The sequence below is a fragment of the Hemicordylus capensis genome, chromosome 1 (assembly GCF_027244095.1).
Source record: "Hemicordylus capensis ecotype Gifberg chromosome 1, rHemCap1.1.pri, whole genome shotgun sequence".
In the NCBI taxonomy this organism is placed as follows: domain Eukaryota; kingdom Metazoa; phylum Chordata; class Lepidosauria; order Squamata; family Cordylidae; genus Hemicordylus; species Hemicordylus capensis.
In genome coordinates this window covers 283,684,132-283,704,397 of record NC_069657.1, presented here as the reverse complement: position 1 = coordinate 283,704,397, position 20,266 = coordinate 283,684,132, and the positions used below count along the sequence as shown (strand labels likewise).

General features: G+C 43.2%; 1 protein-coding gene across 2 annotated transcripts in view; it reads left to right on the top strand.

Moving 5' to 3' along the window:
- The window catches only part of RNF144A (ring finger protein 144A), a 78,303-nt gene extending 64,545 nt beyond the window's left edge, over positions 1-13,758 (top strand). Inside the window, exons 5-8 of one of the 2 annotated variants that reach the window (XM_053285849.1) lie at positions 713-920; positions 1,714-1,861; positions 4,317-4,406; positions 7,723-13,758. In XM_053285849.1, the coding sequence (XP_053141824.1) occupies positions 713-920; positions 1,714-1,861; positions 4,317-4,406; positions 7,723-7,854 (578 nt within the window). In that variant the 3' untranslated portion in view covers positions 7,855-13,758. The remainder of the gene's footprint in view (positions 1-712; positions 921-1,713; positions 1,862-4,316; positions 4,407-7,722) is intronic. The other variant, XM_053285850.1, reaches the window with a different exon arrangement.
- The last annotated feature ends 6,508 nt before the right edge of the window (positions 13,759-20,266 follow it).

Below are 20,266 nucleotides of genomic sequence, written 5' to 3'. Positions count from 1 at the left end.
AAATTCCATACTAGGGATCCTTAGCTAGGGGTTTGAAAATAAAACTGCTAATATTATATTGCCTTTATTGATTGCCAGGAAATTTAGGCCTGACAAATGAAAGTACTTTTTAACACAGCACAGCAGATTAATCTATGCAGTTCTCTGCCACAGGATGTGATAATGGCCACCAGCATAGGTGGCTTTATGAGGGGCTTGGACAAATTCATGGAGGACAGGTCTATCAGTGGCTACTAATCTTGATGGCTGTAGGCCACCTTCAGGCTCAGAGGCAGGATGTCTCTGAATACCATTTATAGGGGAGCAACAGCAGGAGAGAAGGCATGCCCTCACCTCTTGCCTGTGGGCTTCCCAGAGGCATCTGGTGTGCCACTGTGGAAAACAGAATGCTGGAATGGATGGGCCTTGGGCCTGATTCAGCAGGGCTGTTCCTATGTTTTTATGATGTTATGGAATATGAGGAGTTGTGGATGAGAAGTAACCTATGTTTCCTGTTCTGTATATTTCTCCACCTTATCCAATATAGAATTTGCGCATCTCTCCCCATAGGCAGGTGGTGTACTTGCAGTTGGGTTCCCTACATATTTTGTAATGGATAAAGCCATTCAGAATATGGTACTTAGAGTTAAGGATTGGGCATTCATATCTATATATTGCGATTCAATATTAATTTTGTGTTTTCACTTTTGCCATTGATTCTATTTCCATACAGAAGTGCTTTTAGATCCTTGTCGGACTTGGTGCCCATCTTCTTCCTGCCAAGCAGTTTGCCAGCTTCAAGAATCAGGGCCTCAGAATCCCCAGCTGGTACAATGTACCGCTTGTGACATAGAATTCTGCTCTGCGTGCAAATCTAATTGGCATCCAGGACAAGGTTGCCAAGAGAATCTGCCAGTCAGCTTCCTTCCAGGGGAGACAAGGTACTATGAACTACTAAGTGATGTCTGCATAATTAACAACACACTAGTAGCAACCCTTTCATCCAGGCCTAAAAAGATGTGGTTTCCAGAGTCTTTCTGCCTCAGGTGTGTCATTAGACAATTGTTTAAAATCTTTTTGTGTCACCATAGACTAGACAATAAGGCAAGGTCAGTGTAGATAGATGGTCCTACTTCTAAAATCTGGTGCACACAAGGGTTCCCAGGAGTATGGAAGGGATGGGGTAGTGTAAAATACTACTTTGCCATGGCTGCAGTCCTATGGCTCTTTCCCATACCCCTTGGAAAGGGCAGAGATCTGTGGTCACATGGCCTGTACCAATGTTCTTCTGTTTTTTTAAAATGAGTTACTAAGTGATGCATAAGCAGAAGACCCTGGTCACATGAGAGAAGCCCATTTCTAACATTATGAGTAACATGGGCAATAGCCACAGGAAATCGCTCCTAAACCATGAAAGTAATGTTGGAAGGAGCCCAGCTGTATGTAACTTGGGATATTTTTCACTCCTGGATACATATAATCCACTCCTGGATCTGGAACTGGAGACAGGCTTAATGCTAGCTGACCTGAATTTTTTGAGCTGTGTGGCAGCTATTTAGGCGAAATGACAAAAGGTGTGCTGTGCCAGTGGAAAGTGAAAATGTATGGCTGGGTCACAACTTCACAGAGACATACAAAGAGCTCCAGTTTTGAGAGTGTGCATCAGTGTTTAAGAAATTCAGCTTTTAAAAAAGAGTATTTCTCTCATAATATAATGAAAATATTTTTCCCCAGCTCTGTTTTTAAAATGGAAGAAGATGATGCTCCAATCAAACGGTGCCCCAAATGCAAAGTTTATATTGAACGGGATGAAGGATGTGCCCAAATGATGTGTAAGAACTGTAAACACGCCTTTTGCTGGTACTGTTTGGAATCACTTGATGTAAGTATATTTCACACCTTGGGGATCATAGGTATCCTTATCATGGGCCATAAATGCCCTATTTGTATGTTGATCCAGATTTTCAGAAGTTGTCCAGAGAAGTACTCAAAAGTTAACAAGTGAAAGATATTGGATTTCCTCAGCAGATAAAGCACAGACCATTGCACCCATATTCATTATTCATTGCTGTACTGTTATATGACTTTTACTGAAAAGTAGAACTGTAATAAAGGCTTAAACTTATGCCAATCAGACTAGTGTTCCCTGTAACAGGGATTCCCAGATGTTGTTGACTACAACTCCCAGAATCCCCAGTCAAAGGCCATTGTAGCTGGGAATGCTGGGAGTTGTTTGACCTTTGGAAATCCTGGTTATAGGGAACACCGATTCAGACTAGTAGTTGAAGCAAGCAAGCAAGAAGAATGGTGATTTTTGGTGGATCACACACACACACACACACACACACTTCCTTTTTCAACCCCCTGTGACCCCCAAAATAGATTCTCAGTGTTGGGGGATCCTCAGGAGCAGATTTTTAGGTAAATGAGGAATCTCCAAAAATTGCCCTTCCCTCCCTTGCATGAATGGAAGAGTTCTGTTCATGCAGGTACCAGTCTAGATGCTAATCATGGTTGATACATATCCCTAACTGCCATACAATTGAGCTTGAAAATATTCTGCTCTGGTCTGTTCTCAAAATCAGCTATATGAAAGGTATTTTTAAAATGCTATACAGGCTTGATGTATAGAGATACTCTGGTCTATTGGCTAGTCATTTTTATTTTAAAAAATTGAAGTTTACAGAGTTTAACCAAATCGGATGCATCATTGTATTGATATTAAAAGCTATTACAGTTCTGGAGAATACATAGACAGAATGCGTCATCAGTCATTTTACAGAACTCGTCTGTAATTGTGCTAGTCACACAGGGACACGTCTCACTTTAATTTTCTCCAGATTTATTTTCTAGCAAGACACAGAATATTTGTTAGGAAAAAAGGATGTGTACAATGTAATGTGTGGCCACATGATTGTATATTCTAGTAACACATCAGAAAACAGATTTTTCTGATGCCTGCCCAGCATGTCTGATGCCTCTCAGCATGTCTGTTAAGATCAGTAAATACACTTTCATGTCTTCTATAACGGCATGATTCCCCCCCCCCATTCCCATTACTCGATTCTGTGAGAGAGCCTTTTGTACTATTGAAGTCATGCAGAGGTGAGCAATGTATGACTCACAAACCTCATTAGCTGCAGCCTGTTCACTTGCTGCTTATGGGCCAGCTCGGTGGCATCATTGCACCTTGCAGAGTGGTGGGAGCCATGTCCTTTGATGTCATCATTACCCTGTGAGATGTGGATGGCCATTGATGCAGACATGCCATGTCATCTCTACTGCTGAAAAAGCAAGCAAAAGTGCAGCTCGTGCTTTGCAGTCCTCAAGCTGTGCCAGGGCTGCAGTTCTCATTGTCTGAGACAGCTCAGGAGTTCATAGCAGCCATGACATCTATGGGCCTATCCCAAGTAGTCTCGAGATCGACGCACATTGCTGGTCACATGCTTGATTTGGTCTTTCACTCTGATCAGAGTGCTCTGTGGGTGGGGACTCCTGTGATTTCCCCATTGTCATGGACTGACCACCTTCTGGTTAAGGTTGGACTCTTCCCATCACTTCCCACCTTTGCAGGGCTGAGGGACCTATTAGGATGGACCGCCCGAGAAGGTTATTGGATCTAATAGGATTCCAAGAAGCCTTGGATGGATTTAGTGTTGGCTCTGCTGGCAATCCTGTTGATGTTCTGGTGGAGAACTGGAACCACAAACTCACCAGGGCAGTAGACAAGACTTCTCATAAGTGTCCTCTCTGACCGGCTTCAAAACTAGCCCCTTGAAGTAGTATGGAAGAACTACAGGGGCTGAGGCGATGAGGTAGATGACTAAAGCGCAAGTGGAGAATGACAACTTGAAACCTATCCCAAGGTTGGGCCTATCCCAAGTAGTCTCGGCACTTTGGAGTAAACTCCACTGAAGTCACTGGCTGACATACAGAGCATGGATGCGCCAATGCAGCAAGAGGGGCGCCTAACGGAACTTCCCAGCTAACTGCATCTGGGAAGCTACCATTTTTGACGCCTTCCTCAGGAAGCCCTCTGTGCCACTCAAAAAAGGGCTCTACAGTCCTCGGGGACACATTTTTGATTGGCACAGATGGCTTCCTGGGGAAGGAGAGGGCTTCAGAACTTGCTGTTTCCTCACTGCACTGGTACAGTTAGTTGGGAAGTTCTGTTAGGCTGCTCTCACTGCACCAGTGCATACGTATTCTATATGTCAGCCAGTGAATTGACTGCTGAGGCAATACGACATGGGCTGCCATGTCTACGACTTGGCAAAAGTCTGTAATATTTTGATTGTTCAGCACCATGACCAAAATTTTTAATTGATATTTTGTAGGATGATTTCCTCCTTATACATTATGACAAAGGACCTTGCCGAAACAAGCTAGGTCATTCCAGGGCATCAGTCATTTGGCACAGAACACAGGTAAGGGCCAACTTACTTAGCAGTAGTATTTATTTATTTTATTTTATTTTATTTTATTTTATTTTATTTTATTTTATTTAACATATTTTTATACCGCCCAAAACTTGCGTCTCTGGGCAGTTTACAACAAGATAAAAACAATATTAAAAAGTAGTGGAGGAGGAACAACATAAGAACATAGGAAGCTGCAATATACTGAGTCAGACCATTGGTCCATCTAGCTCTGCATTGTCTACCCAGACTGGCAGCAGCTTCTCCAAAGTTGCAGGCAGAGCAACTCAGCCCTATCTTGGAGATGCCAAGGAGGGAACTTGGAACCTTCTGCTGTTCCCAGAGCGGATCCATCCCCTCAGGGGAATATCTTACAGTGCTCACATGTAGTCTCCCATTCATATGCAACCAGGGTAGACCCTGCTTAGTTAAGAGGACAAGTCATACTTGCTACCACAAGACCAGCTCTTCTCTCCTCCTAGTAGTAGTAAAGGTAAAGTGTCCTGCCAAGTCAGTTTCGACTCCTGGTGCCCACAGAGCCCTGCGGTTGTCTTTGGTAGAATATAGGAGGGGTTTACCATTGCCATCTCCCGCACAGTATGAGATAATGACTTTCATCTCATAGCATCTTCCTATATTGCTGCTGCCCGATATAGTACCAGCGGGGATTCGAACCACCAACCTTCTGCTTGTTATTCAAGTATTTCCCCACTGCACCCCTTAAGGTGGCCTACTACTGGGATCACCTTAAGTGGCGCTGCAGGAAAATGCTTGACTAACAAGCAGAAGGTTGCCGGTTCGAATCCCCGCTGGTACTATATCGGGCAGCAGTGATATGAGAAGATGCTGAAAGGCATCATCTCAGACTGTGTGGGAGGAGGCAATGGTAAACTCCTCCTGTATTCTACCAAAAGGAAACCACAGGGTTCTGTGGACGCCAGGAGTCGAAATGGACTTGACAGCACACTTTACTTAGCAGTAGCAGCAGCAGTAATCTCACCCTTTTTCCAAAGAGCTCAGTATAGCATACAAAGTGTTTCCTCCCCCATGTTATTCTCACAACAACTCTGTGAAGCTGAGAGATAATTATTGACAAAGCCAACCAGTGGATTTCATAACTGGGTGAGGATTTGGACACGGTTCTCCCTAGTCCACCACTACAACCAATGCCCCACAGTGGCTCTTTGTCTGCATCTGTGCTGTCTTTCTTATTAGTATCTTCATGCAGAAGTAGAGTGAATGATGATTGTGGACCAGAAAAGAAGTGGCACAAACAAAACTGGAAGCTTTTTTTAAAAAATGTAGTACTTTGTACTACTTAGTTTGCTTATACTGCAAGGAGCACTGATGAAAGCTGGTCTGAGGTACGGGAAAGTTAATATAAATATATTTGAATATATATTACTCCTGTTCTGGAGTCCTTAATCCAGAACAGGTCCTTACTCTGGAACAAGCATTCCACTTCCAGACGAAGGTCTTGAATGCTTCCCTGTTTGAGATGAGTTATAGAGAGTATACAAGTTCTCATGGATATTCCATGTAGTGTTGCAGAAAAAGCAGAGATGATTATTGGACTTTCTATGAGCTGGAGAGCACTGAAAGACTTTCAGCTGATGTGGCAATGGATTTTTACTGGGCAGAAGAAAAAAGTAGAAACAGGATTTACAGGCATCAGTCCCCAGACCTGGCAGAATTTTGTCACATTGTGGAGGCCAGAATTCAAACTGCTAGCCATTGAAATCCTATAGCATTTTATTTTGACACCAAAGAACATTAGAAAATAAGGCTTTAGAAAACTGAGTTGCACTGATGAGAAAAAGCATGATGCTGCAGTGATTTGTTGCTGGAGCTAAAATTATGCTTGCTGTGGTAGAAGATTGATATATGAAACATGGCAGAAACTTGCACAAGGGATAATACTCATATTTTGAATGATGCACAGTGAAGCAACACCATCGTGAACACCGCTTCACCAAAATAAAAAGATTTATGAAATAGCGGAATATTTTGTACTTGGAATAAAGAACTCCAAGTCTATTACATAATACAGTAGTGTCTTCAGAATTAATGTTGTTCAACAGTGCCACCTGCTGATAAACATTTGATTTTTCAACCACAATAAAGAAATGAGGTAATAAAATTTGAAGCAAAACAAAAAATAAAACAATACAAATCCCAGCTGCAAAATTGTTCATGATGTAGACCTGAGTACAGTATAAAGCAATTAACATTGGCTCCTGCTGTTTCTTCAAAGTGCACACATGTGTGCACACAGACATTTAAGCAAACAATATTGCAGTTGCCACCGGTTTATCTGGTGGCTACGTAGAAGTGGGCCTTCTCTGTTGCTGCCCCGAGACTCTGGAATGCACTCCCTGCTGAAATAAGAGCCCCTCCCCATCTGACGAGTTTTTAAAAGTCTCTAAAGACTTATTTTTCCCCACACAAGCTTTTTAACTGGACTGTGTTAAATTGTTTTAAGGTTTTCATATCTGATCTGTTTATATTGTTGTAAACCACTTAGAGATAGAAGTCTGTCTGCCGTGATCAAGGAACAGCGTTCTGGAGTGGGGAGATGTGTGCACTCATAGCACACTCATGTCTTGATCTTGTGTGAGTGAGGCCATTTGGAAATTGTCACCTGAACAGGCCCACTAAGAATTCCAGTCTTTCAGCAACCTTTGGAAACCAGCATATGGATTATCATCTCTCACATTCTGCACAATGGGTTGCCTTGAGAGAAAGATGGACAAAGCAGGTGCAGGAGCCAAAATGCTTCCCTGTGTTCCTCAGATAGGGACATGTAGCAGTTGTGAATCTTCTCATGCTTCCAGTAGCCTGTGCTTGGCACTCCTGGGCAGTCTTCCCTCTAACAGGGATTCCCAGATGTTGTTGACTACAGCTCCCAGGATCCCCAGCTGCAATGGCTTTTGCTTGAGGATTATGGGAGTTGTAGTCAACAATATCTGGGAATCCCTGTTAGAGGGAACACTGTTCCTGGGCATTTTTTTATCTGCCATATGACACCAGTTGAATATGTGTAATTCCAAGGCTCAGTGTAAGAGCTTGAAGGGCACAAGTGGCAAAGATAGACTGTAATGCAACTGCAGTGGCCTCTTTTGAAAATAACACCTCCTCCCAACTAGTTGCAGGAGCCACCCTTTAGCCCAATTCTTGTGTGTGTTGTGTAAATAAAGTCAACTTGGCATGCAAAGAGTCAACAGAAAAAGTTAACAGAGATTCAGAATCTCCGCCGGTCTCCTTTAGAGCTGGGTTGGAAATACTGCTGACAATATTTCCTTTTCTGTTGTATTTTTTGTTCCAGGTCGTGGGGATCTTTGCAGGATTTGGTCTGTTGTTGTTAGTGGCTTCTCCTTTTCTTTTACTCGCTACCCCGTTTGTTCTTTGCTGCAAGTGCAAGTGTAATAAAGGAGATGATGACCCTCTACCTACTTAAGACAGACCGAAGAGAGGACTAGCTCATCACAGTACATTTCCGCCCCTTTATTGCACTTAACATGGTTTTAGCCTTACTCACCCCTGACTTCAGGCAAGACCTACGGTGCCATGATTTGAGGAACTACATTACTGCAGCTTTTTAGCCACAAGTAGGATGATGGAGAACATTATGGTCTACTGAGGAGCTGGTGGAAAACAAGCTGAACATCAGAGAAATATGTGTAGGTAACAAGTCACTTTGTTCACCTGGAGGTTAGGTTGGCCAGCCTGGAACTGAATCAGAATGAAACTTTTCACATATCTATTTGCATCAAACTGAGGTGTTTTACCACCTAACATATGTATTTGAAGAACTTGCCATTTTAAATTGGACCATTTGTGACTAGAAATATCTGTTTATTAAAGCTAGGCATGGTAATAATAGACATGGGAAAATTTATTTAAGCATTTCCTTCTTATCCCACACAGAAAATAATCATGGCCATCCAGTAGGACATCCCATGACTTTGACTTTTCAAAAACAACAGATGCAATTGCTAGCTACTAACATTTTGGGGAAAATTTGTCCACAATTTGTGTTGACATACATTTGATTTTTAAATATCCCCCCCTACTCACCCAAAGTGTTGAGGTTGAGATATCACACAGACCTGCTACCTAATCAAAGCTCTTTTAAAAAAAAGGTAATTACTCTTAGCAAGCTTATCTCCCCCACCCCCACCCCACACACACACTTTTTTTTTTAATTTGCTACCTGCAACATAAGTAGGGCTACCTCTAATCCAGGTATCTTTTTTTGTACATATTGAGATAATTCTGTTGAAATCAAATGTGCAAATAGATGTTCTTTTGAATAATGTAAAAGTTAAAAGCATGCCACATCTGTCTTGATGGCAGGTACTAAGATGAAAATAATGAAGGGCATGATCCTTTCCCTCATTGTCTCAGCTCTGCACATAAGGAGAGGCAAACCCAACATCAGGGTTTGATGACGCCCTCTTCTTTACTTCCCCTTCCCCAGCCACATCTTGGTGCACACACTAGCCCCCCTCTTCAAATATGATTTTTTAAAAGGGCGCACAGCACCCGGAGAGCACACCAGCAAACCTCACCTCAGCGCTGACAAAGCAGCACTCAGATCTCACCCTGTGCTCACACTTACAGCTCTTCTCTGCAGATCAGAAGCCCCAGTCTTCCAATCACAGAAATAATATTTTCATGCTTACAGTGATTGTCTCCGTGGACAAGTGCCATAATCATGTTAAGTGCTGAGGGGAGCCGTCTGAGAGCATCGGCACTAAGGTGGGGTTTTCCAGCATGCTCTCAGTATGATGTACAGTATTGTTATCCCCACTATTTTTTAAAATAATGTCTGAAGCGGGACCTAGTCCACTATACCAGATGAGCAACTCTCCCATTGCTTCCCCAGGGCATTATTTGAGCCCTCGGGCAAAAATCATTTTGGAGGAAAGGCCTGGGCAGTCAAGGGAGGAGTATCTGGGGGTAGTTTTTCCTCTAAAAGAAAATCCCAGATGATGTTGACTACAACTCCCAGCATCCTCAGCCAAAGCCCACTGCAGCTAGAGATTCTGGGAGCAGTGGTCAACAACCTCTGGGATTCCCTCTTACAGGGTGTTCCCTGTCTGGAAGGTGGTCAAGGGCCTGTTTTCTTCAATACAGTGGTCCCTCTACGTACGAAATTAATCCGTTCCAAATGCACATTTGTAAGTCGAAAAATTTGTAAGTCGAAAAGCGGTTTCCCATAGGAATGCATTGGGAACGGATTAATGCGTTCCGGAGCCTAGAAAAAAGACCCAGACCCCCAGTAAGGCTTGCAAACTGCACAGGAACATTTCTTTTCAAGAATAAACAGGCAGTAAACAGGCAGGCAAGTCAAGGAAACCGCATGTAAAATTCGTAAGTCGAGGAAACCCCATCTAAAAATTTGTAAGTCGAAAAAACCGCATCTAAAACCGGATCTAAAACTGCCGTTTGTAACTCGAAAAATACTTATGTCGAGTAGTTTGTAAGTCGAGGGACCACTGTATGTGACATGCACCAAAGACCAACTAGGGAAAGGGAACAAGGGCTCCTTTGAGTCTTACATCCATCTGTCTATCCCAGTGCTCTGAGCTGGGCTCACATGAGGAAGGATTGTGCCCAAAGTAACTTTTTTTATATACAGCTGTCAACACCTCCATCCTAAAACACATGGACATTTGTAAACTTGAGAGAGGTTATTTTTTGTTTGTTTGCAACATTTTTTTTTTAAAAAATGCCTGCAGTGGTAATAGGTAAAGTCTGTTCGATGGTTTAGTCAGTTTTTCAAACAATTATATCTCATGCTGTATGATACTGTGATGAAGTGGGTATTTTTCCTCCTTGATGAAATCTCTTTTTTCTATTTTAAATTTCTGCCCTTTTGCTGCTTTGTTATGGAACTATCTGTTGTGTAATTTAAAGTGCTGTAGAGGGAGTAAACTTTTACTCCAGAGGGAGTAAAATGTGGGCATCAGTGTGCTGTTAAAACCTGAGACTGCTGTTTTGCGCTATCTTGGGGTATCACTGTAAACACCTCTCTAATATATGCAGGTTTTCAAGCCAGGAAAAAGTTTTAGATGAAAATGTAACCTAACAAATGAAACCTGAAGCATATGGGATAATGGGGACGTCTTTAGGTGCATGTGTAATGACAATGAAATGGGAGCTACTTTTAAGGCACAAGTGCGCAGCAGTTTGGATAGAGATATATGCATCTAATGCACAACTGATCCACATGCCAGAGACTTGATCCATTGACTACAGCCCACCTGCAGGGGGAAAGGAGCTTGCTTTGCCCATTTCTGAGCCTCTAGTTTTATGCTAATATGCCCAGTCTGTGGCATAAAAACTGTGATGCAAATCCACCACAGGCACTATTAGCTATTGTGTTGGTGGCCATGGGAAGGCAAGCATAGTATGTCTGCTCACAGTTGGATGGGCTGCCACATTATATGATATGCATTTAAGCCTCTGCTCTGATCCCAGCTATTCTGTTCGATGCACCAGTACTAACAAACTCACTTGGCCCAACTCTCCTCTTTCTCATCCTTTCAATGAAGGTTTTCAAACTGTGGCACTCCAGCGCTTATAGGGACATAGTGTGTGGCCTGGAAGCTGCCATATACCGAGTCAGATCATTGGTCCATCTAGCTCAGTATTGTCTGTACAGACTGGCAATGGCTTCTCCAAGGTTGCAGTGTTAGCCTACAACTCCCATCATCCCCAGCCACAGTGTCCAGTAGCCAGGGATGATGGGAGTTGTAGGCCAATAATAGTTGGAACGCTGCAGGTTGATGCCCTTGCTTTAAATGAAGAACAGGTGAGTCAGTGAGCAGGAGGAAAGAGACATGCCAATGTAGGCACTCACTTTTGTCTTGTCTTTCATGTTTCACCAATTTGCCCACTGCAATTTGTGTGTGTACAGAACCATCAGAGGTTTTCTGTCAAGCTGATACCATTATTAGATTACAACACACATCTGAACTCTAGATTGCAGTCTCAGTCCTGTCTCTGGAAACAGTGTTCATATCATATCACATCAGACACCTCAAAATGTTGACTGATACACTTTAATTATAGAACGGTTCTAAATGCTGTACCACATTCTGAAACCAGTTCGGCATCCTGCATATCGGACATCTGCTCCGTGTATTAAGTTTGGTGCCTTGCCTTGCAATCAGTAAATAACCATTCATTGGCAGTGAATGGATATGTTACATAATCTGACAATGGTCATATTACCCTGAAATCAAAGAACAGTATAACAGGAACTAATTTACATTTCAAATTTGAAGGCTTTGTATGGGACCACCAAATGCTTTAGAGTTTTTGTTGCAATCAGGGGCGTAACTACCATTAGGCAAGGGGAGGCAGTCGTCTTGGGGCCCCACTACCTCGAGGGGCCCCCCAGAGGCACATCACATGACTCCCCACCCGCCCATGTTGCACCCCCTATGAATTATATTGAGTCTCTTGGAGATCGGCAGGAGCAGAGAGTAAAAAAACTAGATTCAATGTGAACTAGATTTTCACCATATTCATAATGGGGATGTGAGTATGAGTGCACTATATATTGTGAAGTGTGTTTGTGTGTGTATATCAGTGAGGGGCCCATTTTAAAACCTTCTCTCTGGGCCCCCTCCAACCTTGCTACGCCCCTGGTTGCAATTCTAATAGTTTCAAGTAAAAACTTAGGTTTTGACACCTATCACTTGTATTTTATTTCTGTACGTTGCTTACTTTGGGTACATCGCCTTAAATCTTTTCAAGGAGGTTATATAATTCTGTTGGACAAGACTGATGTAATCTCATATCAAGTCCTGGGAGATCTCCCATCCCCCCTCAGTTGATCCTGATTTGGTTGTGCTTTCACTGAAATGGATAGCAAAAAGGTCCATTTGTGAGTGGCAAATTAAGCCTTGACCTGGTGGGTTTGGGCAGATCATTTGGTCTGTGGCTTATTTTGCCCACCTCTGCACAAATCCTACTTAGCAGACATTTCAGGCTAATCATTTCAAGCTTCTCTGGGAAGCACTTAAGGTAAACTTTCAGTGGCTTTTGATTGTAGTTACAAAGCTGTCATTTTCCTAGTGCTAGGTACCATGTAACTTAAACTGTAAAAATTGGCAGGAAATATTTGGTCCAGTTATTTCTATACAATGAAATGCCTAGGATAATTAGCACAAATCTACCTGAAAGGAGAGCAACAGAAATCTTTTATGTGGACCCCCACCCCCACAAAGAAAGAGAAAATAATTACACTTACATACAATTTTAAAGATTTGGCAAACAGAGTAGGTTATTTTTTAGGGAAGATTGTGAAATTCTCCTCATCCAAATTTTAACCTGGATTTGAGGATCTGCCACCTGATCTTATTTCCAGGGGCTCACCAATGTGTTCGTGATCTGCTGTCCTTCCATTTTTTATTTCTGCACTTTGCAACAAAATGTGCATGTGTTCAACCATCTCTGAAAGTACTCAGTCCCTGTCTTCTTTTGTTCTTCTTACTGGTTACCAATTTGCCACCATGCTTATGTGTGTTTTGATTTTTTTTTTTTTTAAGGACAAACAGTGATGTGATGGTGTGGTCTGTGGGCACATGAGCTCCTGTACATTGCTAACCTGTAAAAGGTGGGGTGGGGAGGGGAGTGGGAAGGAGGAAGATTCTCCAACTGCAGTAAATTGTGCATGCTCCCATTCCAAAATTATTTTTAGAAATGCTTTAAGTTAAACAAGAAGAAAGACTGCATAATGCAGAGGCAGAGCCAACTCATGCAACATAGTGGAACAGGTTCTTCCCTACCCTTGACGTCTGTCAAAGCTTATTTTTGACATAGATACTGGTCGGTCTCAATAGAAAGCCTTCTCCATTAGGTACCACATAATTTTACAAAGAGGTTTCTTCAAGGGAGCCTGCTGAAGGAGGACAGTAATGCAGATTGATGAAGCTTAAAGACATCACAGAGGCCTGCAATCATGCCCACTTGCTAATTCTCACTCTTCCATAAAGTAAAAACCTGTCATTTGTGTCTAAAGCCCTGTTACGTGCACATCTCTCTTAAGAGGGCTCCAGGAGCTTTAGGTGCAGGTATGTGTAGAACTGAACAATCATTGCTCATCTTACCATGGATGTATTTTTAACCTTGTATAGAGAAGCATGGAGGAGTCATGCATATGTATAAAGGATGTATTTGACGAGTGTAAAAAAAAAATCTGTTTCTGTATTTGAAATGTAGCTACATTTTGTGCCACTAACACTGTGATGTATAAAAGAGCTGTTGAATGCCTTTGAATGTTGTTTTGTACTTTGAATCATATTGAAGAGTTTTATTTGTAATTTCAATAGATATTTTAAATGAATCAGTCTCCTCTCTGGGTGTTTTCTCTTCTCTTCTCTTCTCTCTCTCTCTCCACATACCCTCTTATACAGCTGGGATGGGGAGAAGCTACCACAAATAGCTTTTTCAAAATCATGCTAGAATTCTCCTTCAGATTGAGTTAAGGGTGGGGGAGCAAATGGAAAAATTGCCCCCTAGCCAACCAAAAGCACAAGAAGTACTACAAATGTTCTTCCAGGTAGAACTCTTTGTCAAATCAATTGTTTACTTGTCCAAGCAAGAACAGCACTGAGAACTGCCTTCCTATCCTGGTAAGCTCAACTGAATGGACATTCAGCTTCCAAGCCTGTAGGCTCAGATATCTTAGGCCCTTCCCATTGTTGCCTCAATATGATCTATAACTGGTCCAAATTAGATGGTGCACAGGTTCCTGTTTGTTTTCTAGTATAAAAGGCAGCTGTGTGGGGCTCCGATCGGCATCAGGAGCACGGCAGGGAGGAAGAAGAGCTTCAAGCCTTTGCCTCCCTTCACTGTCCAGATTCAAATGGGTCTCCCAGAGACACCTGGGAGAAAAGCTTCTGTTGGGCACCAATTGGAATTGCCCCACATGCTGCATTTACATTTTTAAAAGAAAACATGCCAGGCCTGAATCATAAACTACCTACCATCTAGTTTGTTTGTGGCCAGCAGATATCTAGAATACTCCCTCTGAGCCTGCCTGCTACCTCTAGCAGGGGCATAACTATAATAGAGCAAGGGGAGACAGTTGTCTGGAGGCCCGCTGCCTTGGGGAGTGGGAGTCAAATGACTGACTCCCCCAGCTGTGCAGCCGACCAGGCTTCCTTCAGTTGTATTCATCCTCCGAAATTGATGTGAGTGTTAAGACCTGGAGCTACCAGAACAGCATGTCTTTCTCTAGTACCATCAAATGACTTGCATCGTCCACAATTTACAAAACTTTTAAAAATATAATTTAGGATGATGTTCTATTGTGGCACATAGGTTATATATACCACTATTCAGCCTCATTTAAGATTTCTTTACTTCATGAGCTGAGCTTCAGTGAGGGGGGGGCCATTTTAAAATCTTGTCTCTGGGCCCACTCCAACCTTGCTACGCCCCGACCTCTAGTACATGTAGCCAATGCAGTCAACATCTAGCTGCAGTTTACACTCGTGGACAAATGTGTTGGTACCCCTCCACGAAAAAAGAAAAACCCACAATTGTCTCTGAAATAACTTGAAACTGACAAAAGTAATTGGCACCCATCATTGTTTATTCTGCATTTAACAAAAATCAGACTTTGCTTTAGACTTTTGATGCAACAGAATATTTCAAATAATAACATAAATGAAAATGGCATGGACAAAAAGGATGGGACCCTTAACCTTATATTCTGTTGCACAACCTTTAGAGGCAATCACTGCAAACAAGCGATTCCTGTAGCTCTCAATGAGACTTTTGCATCTGTCAACAGGTAGTTTGGCCCACTCTTCCTGAGCAAACTGCTCCAGCTGTGTCAGGTTTGAAGGGTGCCTTCTCCAGACTGCATGTTTCCGTTCTTTCCACAGATGTTCGATAGGATTCAGATCAGGGCTCATAGAAGGCCACTTCAGAATAGTCCAATGTTTAGTTCTTCGCCATTCTTGGGTGCTTTTAGCTGTGTGTTTTGAGCCATTATCCTGTTGGAGGAGCCATGATCTGCGACTGAGACAGAGCTTTCTGACACTGGGTAGTACGTTTCGCTCCAGAATGTCTTGATAGTCTTGAGATTTCATTGTTCCCTGCACAGACTCAAGGCACCCCATGCCAGACTCAGCAAAGCTGCCCCAAAACAACCGAGCCTCCTCCATGTTTCACAGTAGGTATGAAATTCCAGTCTGGCTTTTTTAATGTTTTTCTTTCAACAGTGGAGTACTCCTGGGTCTTCTTCCAATGAGCCCACTGTCACTCAAAAAGCAACAGATGGTGTGATCAGACACTGATGGACCTTGACCTTGGAGTTCAACTTGGATCTCTTTGGAAGTTGTCCTTGGCTTTTCGTCTACCATTCTTACTATCCTTCTGCCCATTCTGGGGTCGATGTTCTTCTTGCTGCCGCATCCAGGGAGGTTGGCTACAGTACCATGGACTTCTTAATAATAGGCTCATGGCAGTTTACACAGAGAAATAACAAACAAATAAGATGGAGCCCTTTCCCCAAAGGGCTCACAATCTAAAAAGAAACATAAGATAGACACCAACAACAGTCACTGGAGGTCCTGTGCTGGGGGTGTCCCTTGTGAAAGATGGAGCAGGGGGTGCATTTGATGAGATTAGGGCAGCTATTTCCTTAGTGGTGGGGAATAGAGAACTGGCCATTGGCAGGCCGTTACAGGGGAATGGAGTTCAGTAGCTTTATTACTGTTTTCCCTTCTGGCTGCCCTGTCACAGGCCTCAGGGAGTAATTCCAACTCCTCTCAGGCCTCAGGGAACAGTTCCAAACTAGAAGCCCATAACCTAACCATGCTCCTTTGTAAAGCCGGGTCAGTTCAAAATAAGGTTGAAATAATCCATGATTTTATTGTGGATGAAGAAGCTGACCTGGCTTGTATAACTCACACCTGGTTGGGAGAGGCTAGTGGTCCTGTGTGGGACCAACATCTTCCCCGGGTACTCTGTTGTTGAGCAGGTTAGGGGAGGTGGGCAGGTAGAGGGGTGGAGTGATTGTGGTCCATAAGAATAACATCTCCCTTAGCAGGAGCCCTGTAAGAGAATTGACTTAATATTGAGTGTACCTTAGGCTGGGGACTTGGAATAAATTGGGGATTCTGTTGGTGTACTGCTCACCCTGCTACCTAACAGACTCTCTAACTGAGCTGATGGAGCTGATCCCTGATTTGGTCTTGGAGTCGCCCAGTGCTGGGTGATTTTAATGTCCACTTTAGGACTGGCTTGTCTGGTGCTGCTCAAGAGTTCATAGCACCCATGCCAGCTATGGGCCTGTCCCAATCAGTCCAAGGACCTACACATATTGCTGAACACATGCTGGATTTGGCCTTTCCCGCTGATCGGGGGGTGTTCCATGGGTGGGGTCTCCTGAACTTTCCCCATTGTCATGGACAGATCACTTCCTGGTTAAGGTTGGTTTCACAGTCACATCTGACCCCTGCAGGGGTGGTGGACCTGTTAGAATGGTCCACCCAAGAAGGCTGCAGGATCCAATAGAATTCCAAAGGGCCTTGGTGGGTTTTGGAGTTGGTTCTGCCATGATTCTGTCAATGCCTTGGTGGATACTTGGAACAGGGAACTTTCCAGGGCAGTAGACATGATCACCGCTAAGCATCCTCTCCAACCCGCTTCAAAATTAGCTCCATGGTATACGGAAGAGCTACGGGAACTGAAGCAGCAAGGTAGATGACTAGAGCGCAAATGGAGGAGGACTCATCTTGAATTTGATGACACAGCATAGAGCCCATTTAAAGCCATACATTTATTTATTTATTTATTTTATTTAACATTTCTATACTGCCTAAAACTGCACATATTACCAATACTGTGGCAATATGTGCAGCAAGGAAGCAATTTTTTTCTGCGCGTATTGAGTCTGCAAGTTCTCATCCAGCAGAGCTTTTCCGGATTGTTAAGGGGCTCAACTCAAACCCCTTCTGTCTCAGATTTGCTTCCAGAAACAATGTCTCACTGTGACACAGTCAAAGAGTTATTTGCACATAAAATTTCTCTCATTTGGGCTGATCTGGACTCCAATATTTCTGTACATCCAGTTGGGGGGGGGGCGTGTTTGGCAATCCCTCTTGCGAGATTAGATGGGATCATTTTCAGTTTGTGACTCCTGAAGATGTGGACAAGCTGCTTGAAACAGTATAGCCTACCACCTGTTGTTGGGATCCTTCCCCAACATGGCTGATTTTGTCTTGCAGGGAAGTGGTTGCTGGCCTGTTGATATCATTAATACCTCACTGAGGGCGAACAGGATGCCATATTGTCTGAAGGAGTCAGTGGTTCATCTCCTTCTTAAGAAGTCCACTTTGGACCTGCTGGTGATGGACAATTATAGGCCAGTCTCCAACCTCCCATGGTTGGTAAGATAATTGAAAGTGTGGTCGCTGCCCAGCTCCAAGCAGTCCTGGAGGGAAATGATTATCTAGACCAGGGGTGGGGAACCTTGGCCCGCCAGCTGTTCTTGAACTACAACTAATTGTGGCTGGGGATGATGGGAGTTGTAGTTCAAAAACAGCTGGAGGGCCAAGGTTCCCCACCCCTGATCTAGACCAATTTCAAACTGGCTTTAAATCGGGCTATGGGGTTGAAACGGTCTTGGTTGGCCTGATAGATGACCTTCATCTGGGAATTGACAGAAGGAATGTGTCTTTGCTAGTTCTTTTGAATCTCTCAGCAGCTTTCAATACCATCAACCATGGTATCCTTCTGGGTCACCTGAGGGATTTGAGGCACTGTTTTACAGTGGTTCTGCTCCTATGTCTTGGGAAGAATTCAGATGGTGGTGATTGGTGAAAGTTGCTCTTCAAAGCGGGAGCTACAATATGGAGCCCCCCAGGGCTCCATTCTGTCACCAATGCTTTTTAACATCTATGTGAAACCTCTGGGTGAGGTCATCAGGGGATTTGGTGCTGGGTGTTAGCAATATGCTGATGACATCCAGATCTATTTCTCCTTGTCATCAACATCAGGAAATGGTGTTATCCTCTTAAATGCCTGTCTACAGGCAGTAATGGGCTGGGTGAGGGATAATAAACTGAAGCTGAATCCAAGCAAGACAGGGGTGCTCATTTTTGAGTGTCATAATCTGCAAGATGGATTAGAACTTCCTGTTCTGAACAAGGTTAGACCCAGAAAGAACAGGTTCGTAGCTTGGGAGTGCTCTTGGACCCAGCACTTGCCCTTGTGCCTCAGGTTGAGGCTGTGGCCAGGAGTGCTTTTTAACAGTGGTGACTGATTCAACAACTCTCCCTGTTTCTTAAGGAGAATGACCTGAAAACTTTGGTTCACCAGCTGGTAACCTCCAGGTTGGACTTCTGCAATGCACTCTATGTAGGGCTGCCTTTGTATGTAGTTCAGAAACTTGCGTTAGTACGGCGACCAGATTGGTCTTTGGGGTATCCCGGAGAGACCACATTATGCCTGTTCTCAAACAGTTGCACTGGCAGCTGATATGTTTCTGGGCAAAATACAAAGTACTGGTTAATACCTTTAAAGCCCTGAATGGCTTAGGTATGGGTTACCTGAAGGAACACCTTTCTCTACAAGCTCCCCACCACTCATTGAGATCATCAGGAGGGGTCCATCTTTGGGTGCCACTGGTTCATTTGGTGGCACCCTGGGATAGGGCCTTCTCTGTTATTCCCCTTACATGCTCCCCATGGATATAAGAGGATTGTCTTCATTGGAGGCCTTCAGGAGAGCTTTAAAGGCCCATCTTTTTAGCCTGGCTTTTAATGATAGTTAGTTTTAATGTTATCCAATTTTAATTGTGATTTTAATCTGATTTAAATTGGTTTTTTTAAAAAAAATTGTTATGTATTTTTATTTTAATGTAAACTGCCCTGAGCCACCTTTGGAAGGGAGATATATAAATAAAATTAATTAATTAAATTTAAAAAATGGCTCACTGGGCTGGATTTTGCTTCACTCTCATTGTTTGATCAGCATACTTGGCATTGGCATCCCCCCCCCCCGCCATTTCTTAGATTGGTTAGCACCAGTGAGTATTATCTTTTGCCCTCTCCTTTCTTGGCGTGTGTTATGTATCATTTACTTGCATACTATTGAAACTGTTTCATTGAGCTATGCCTTGTGAACAGGACCTTCTGGTAGATGGGTTTCAGTTTTTGTTCTCTGCTTGTGGCTTCCTATAATTGAAAAGATGTGGGTTAATCTTAAAGGGTGTGGGCGTCTCAGTCTTAATTTAGAATAGTGATTTGGATTATATGGCCTCAGATACTATCCAGCATTATGATAGTGCTAATGTTTAAGGAATTGCAAATGCTTGGCATTGAAGACGGCTTGACCCATCTTTTCTGGTAGCATTTTTTACCCAACAGCAGACAAAATATAACCAAATACAAAAGGGTAAAAGCTTTCAGTTTTCAGCTGTGACTAAATGCAAGCCAAACTAAATGTGCCAGGACATACCACATATACTAAACACATTTGCCTTGTTCACTCATAATGTTGGGGTGGGATGTAAAAGCAGAACAAAATGCTATGCAAAACTCTATGCAGGGGATGAGAGGAGAAATGAAACCTCTCCCCCCACACACACACCATCTCCTGTGCCTTACCTCACTGCACTCTGTAGTTTTAAGCAGTTTTCACCCAGTCTTGCTCACTTTCAGTATTGAACCCAGGTGGGAGAAAAAACCCTGCTTTTAACAACTAGTGAAGTGTAGCCCAGAAAGCCAGGGGACTCTCTACACCTGCTTTATATGCAAATAGGACAGACACATGACCTATGAGCAGGGCAAACATACAGACACCCAAGGAAACTGCCTGCAGGCACATATTTAACA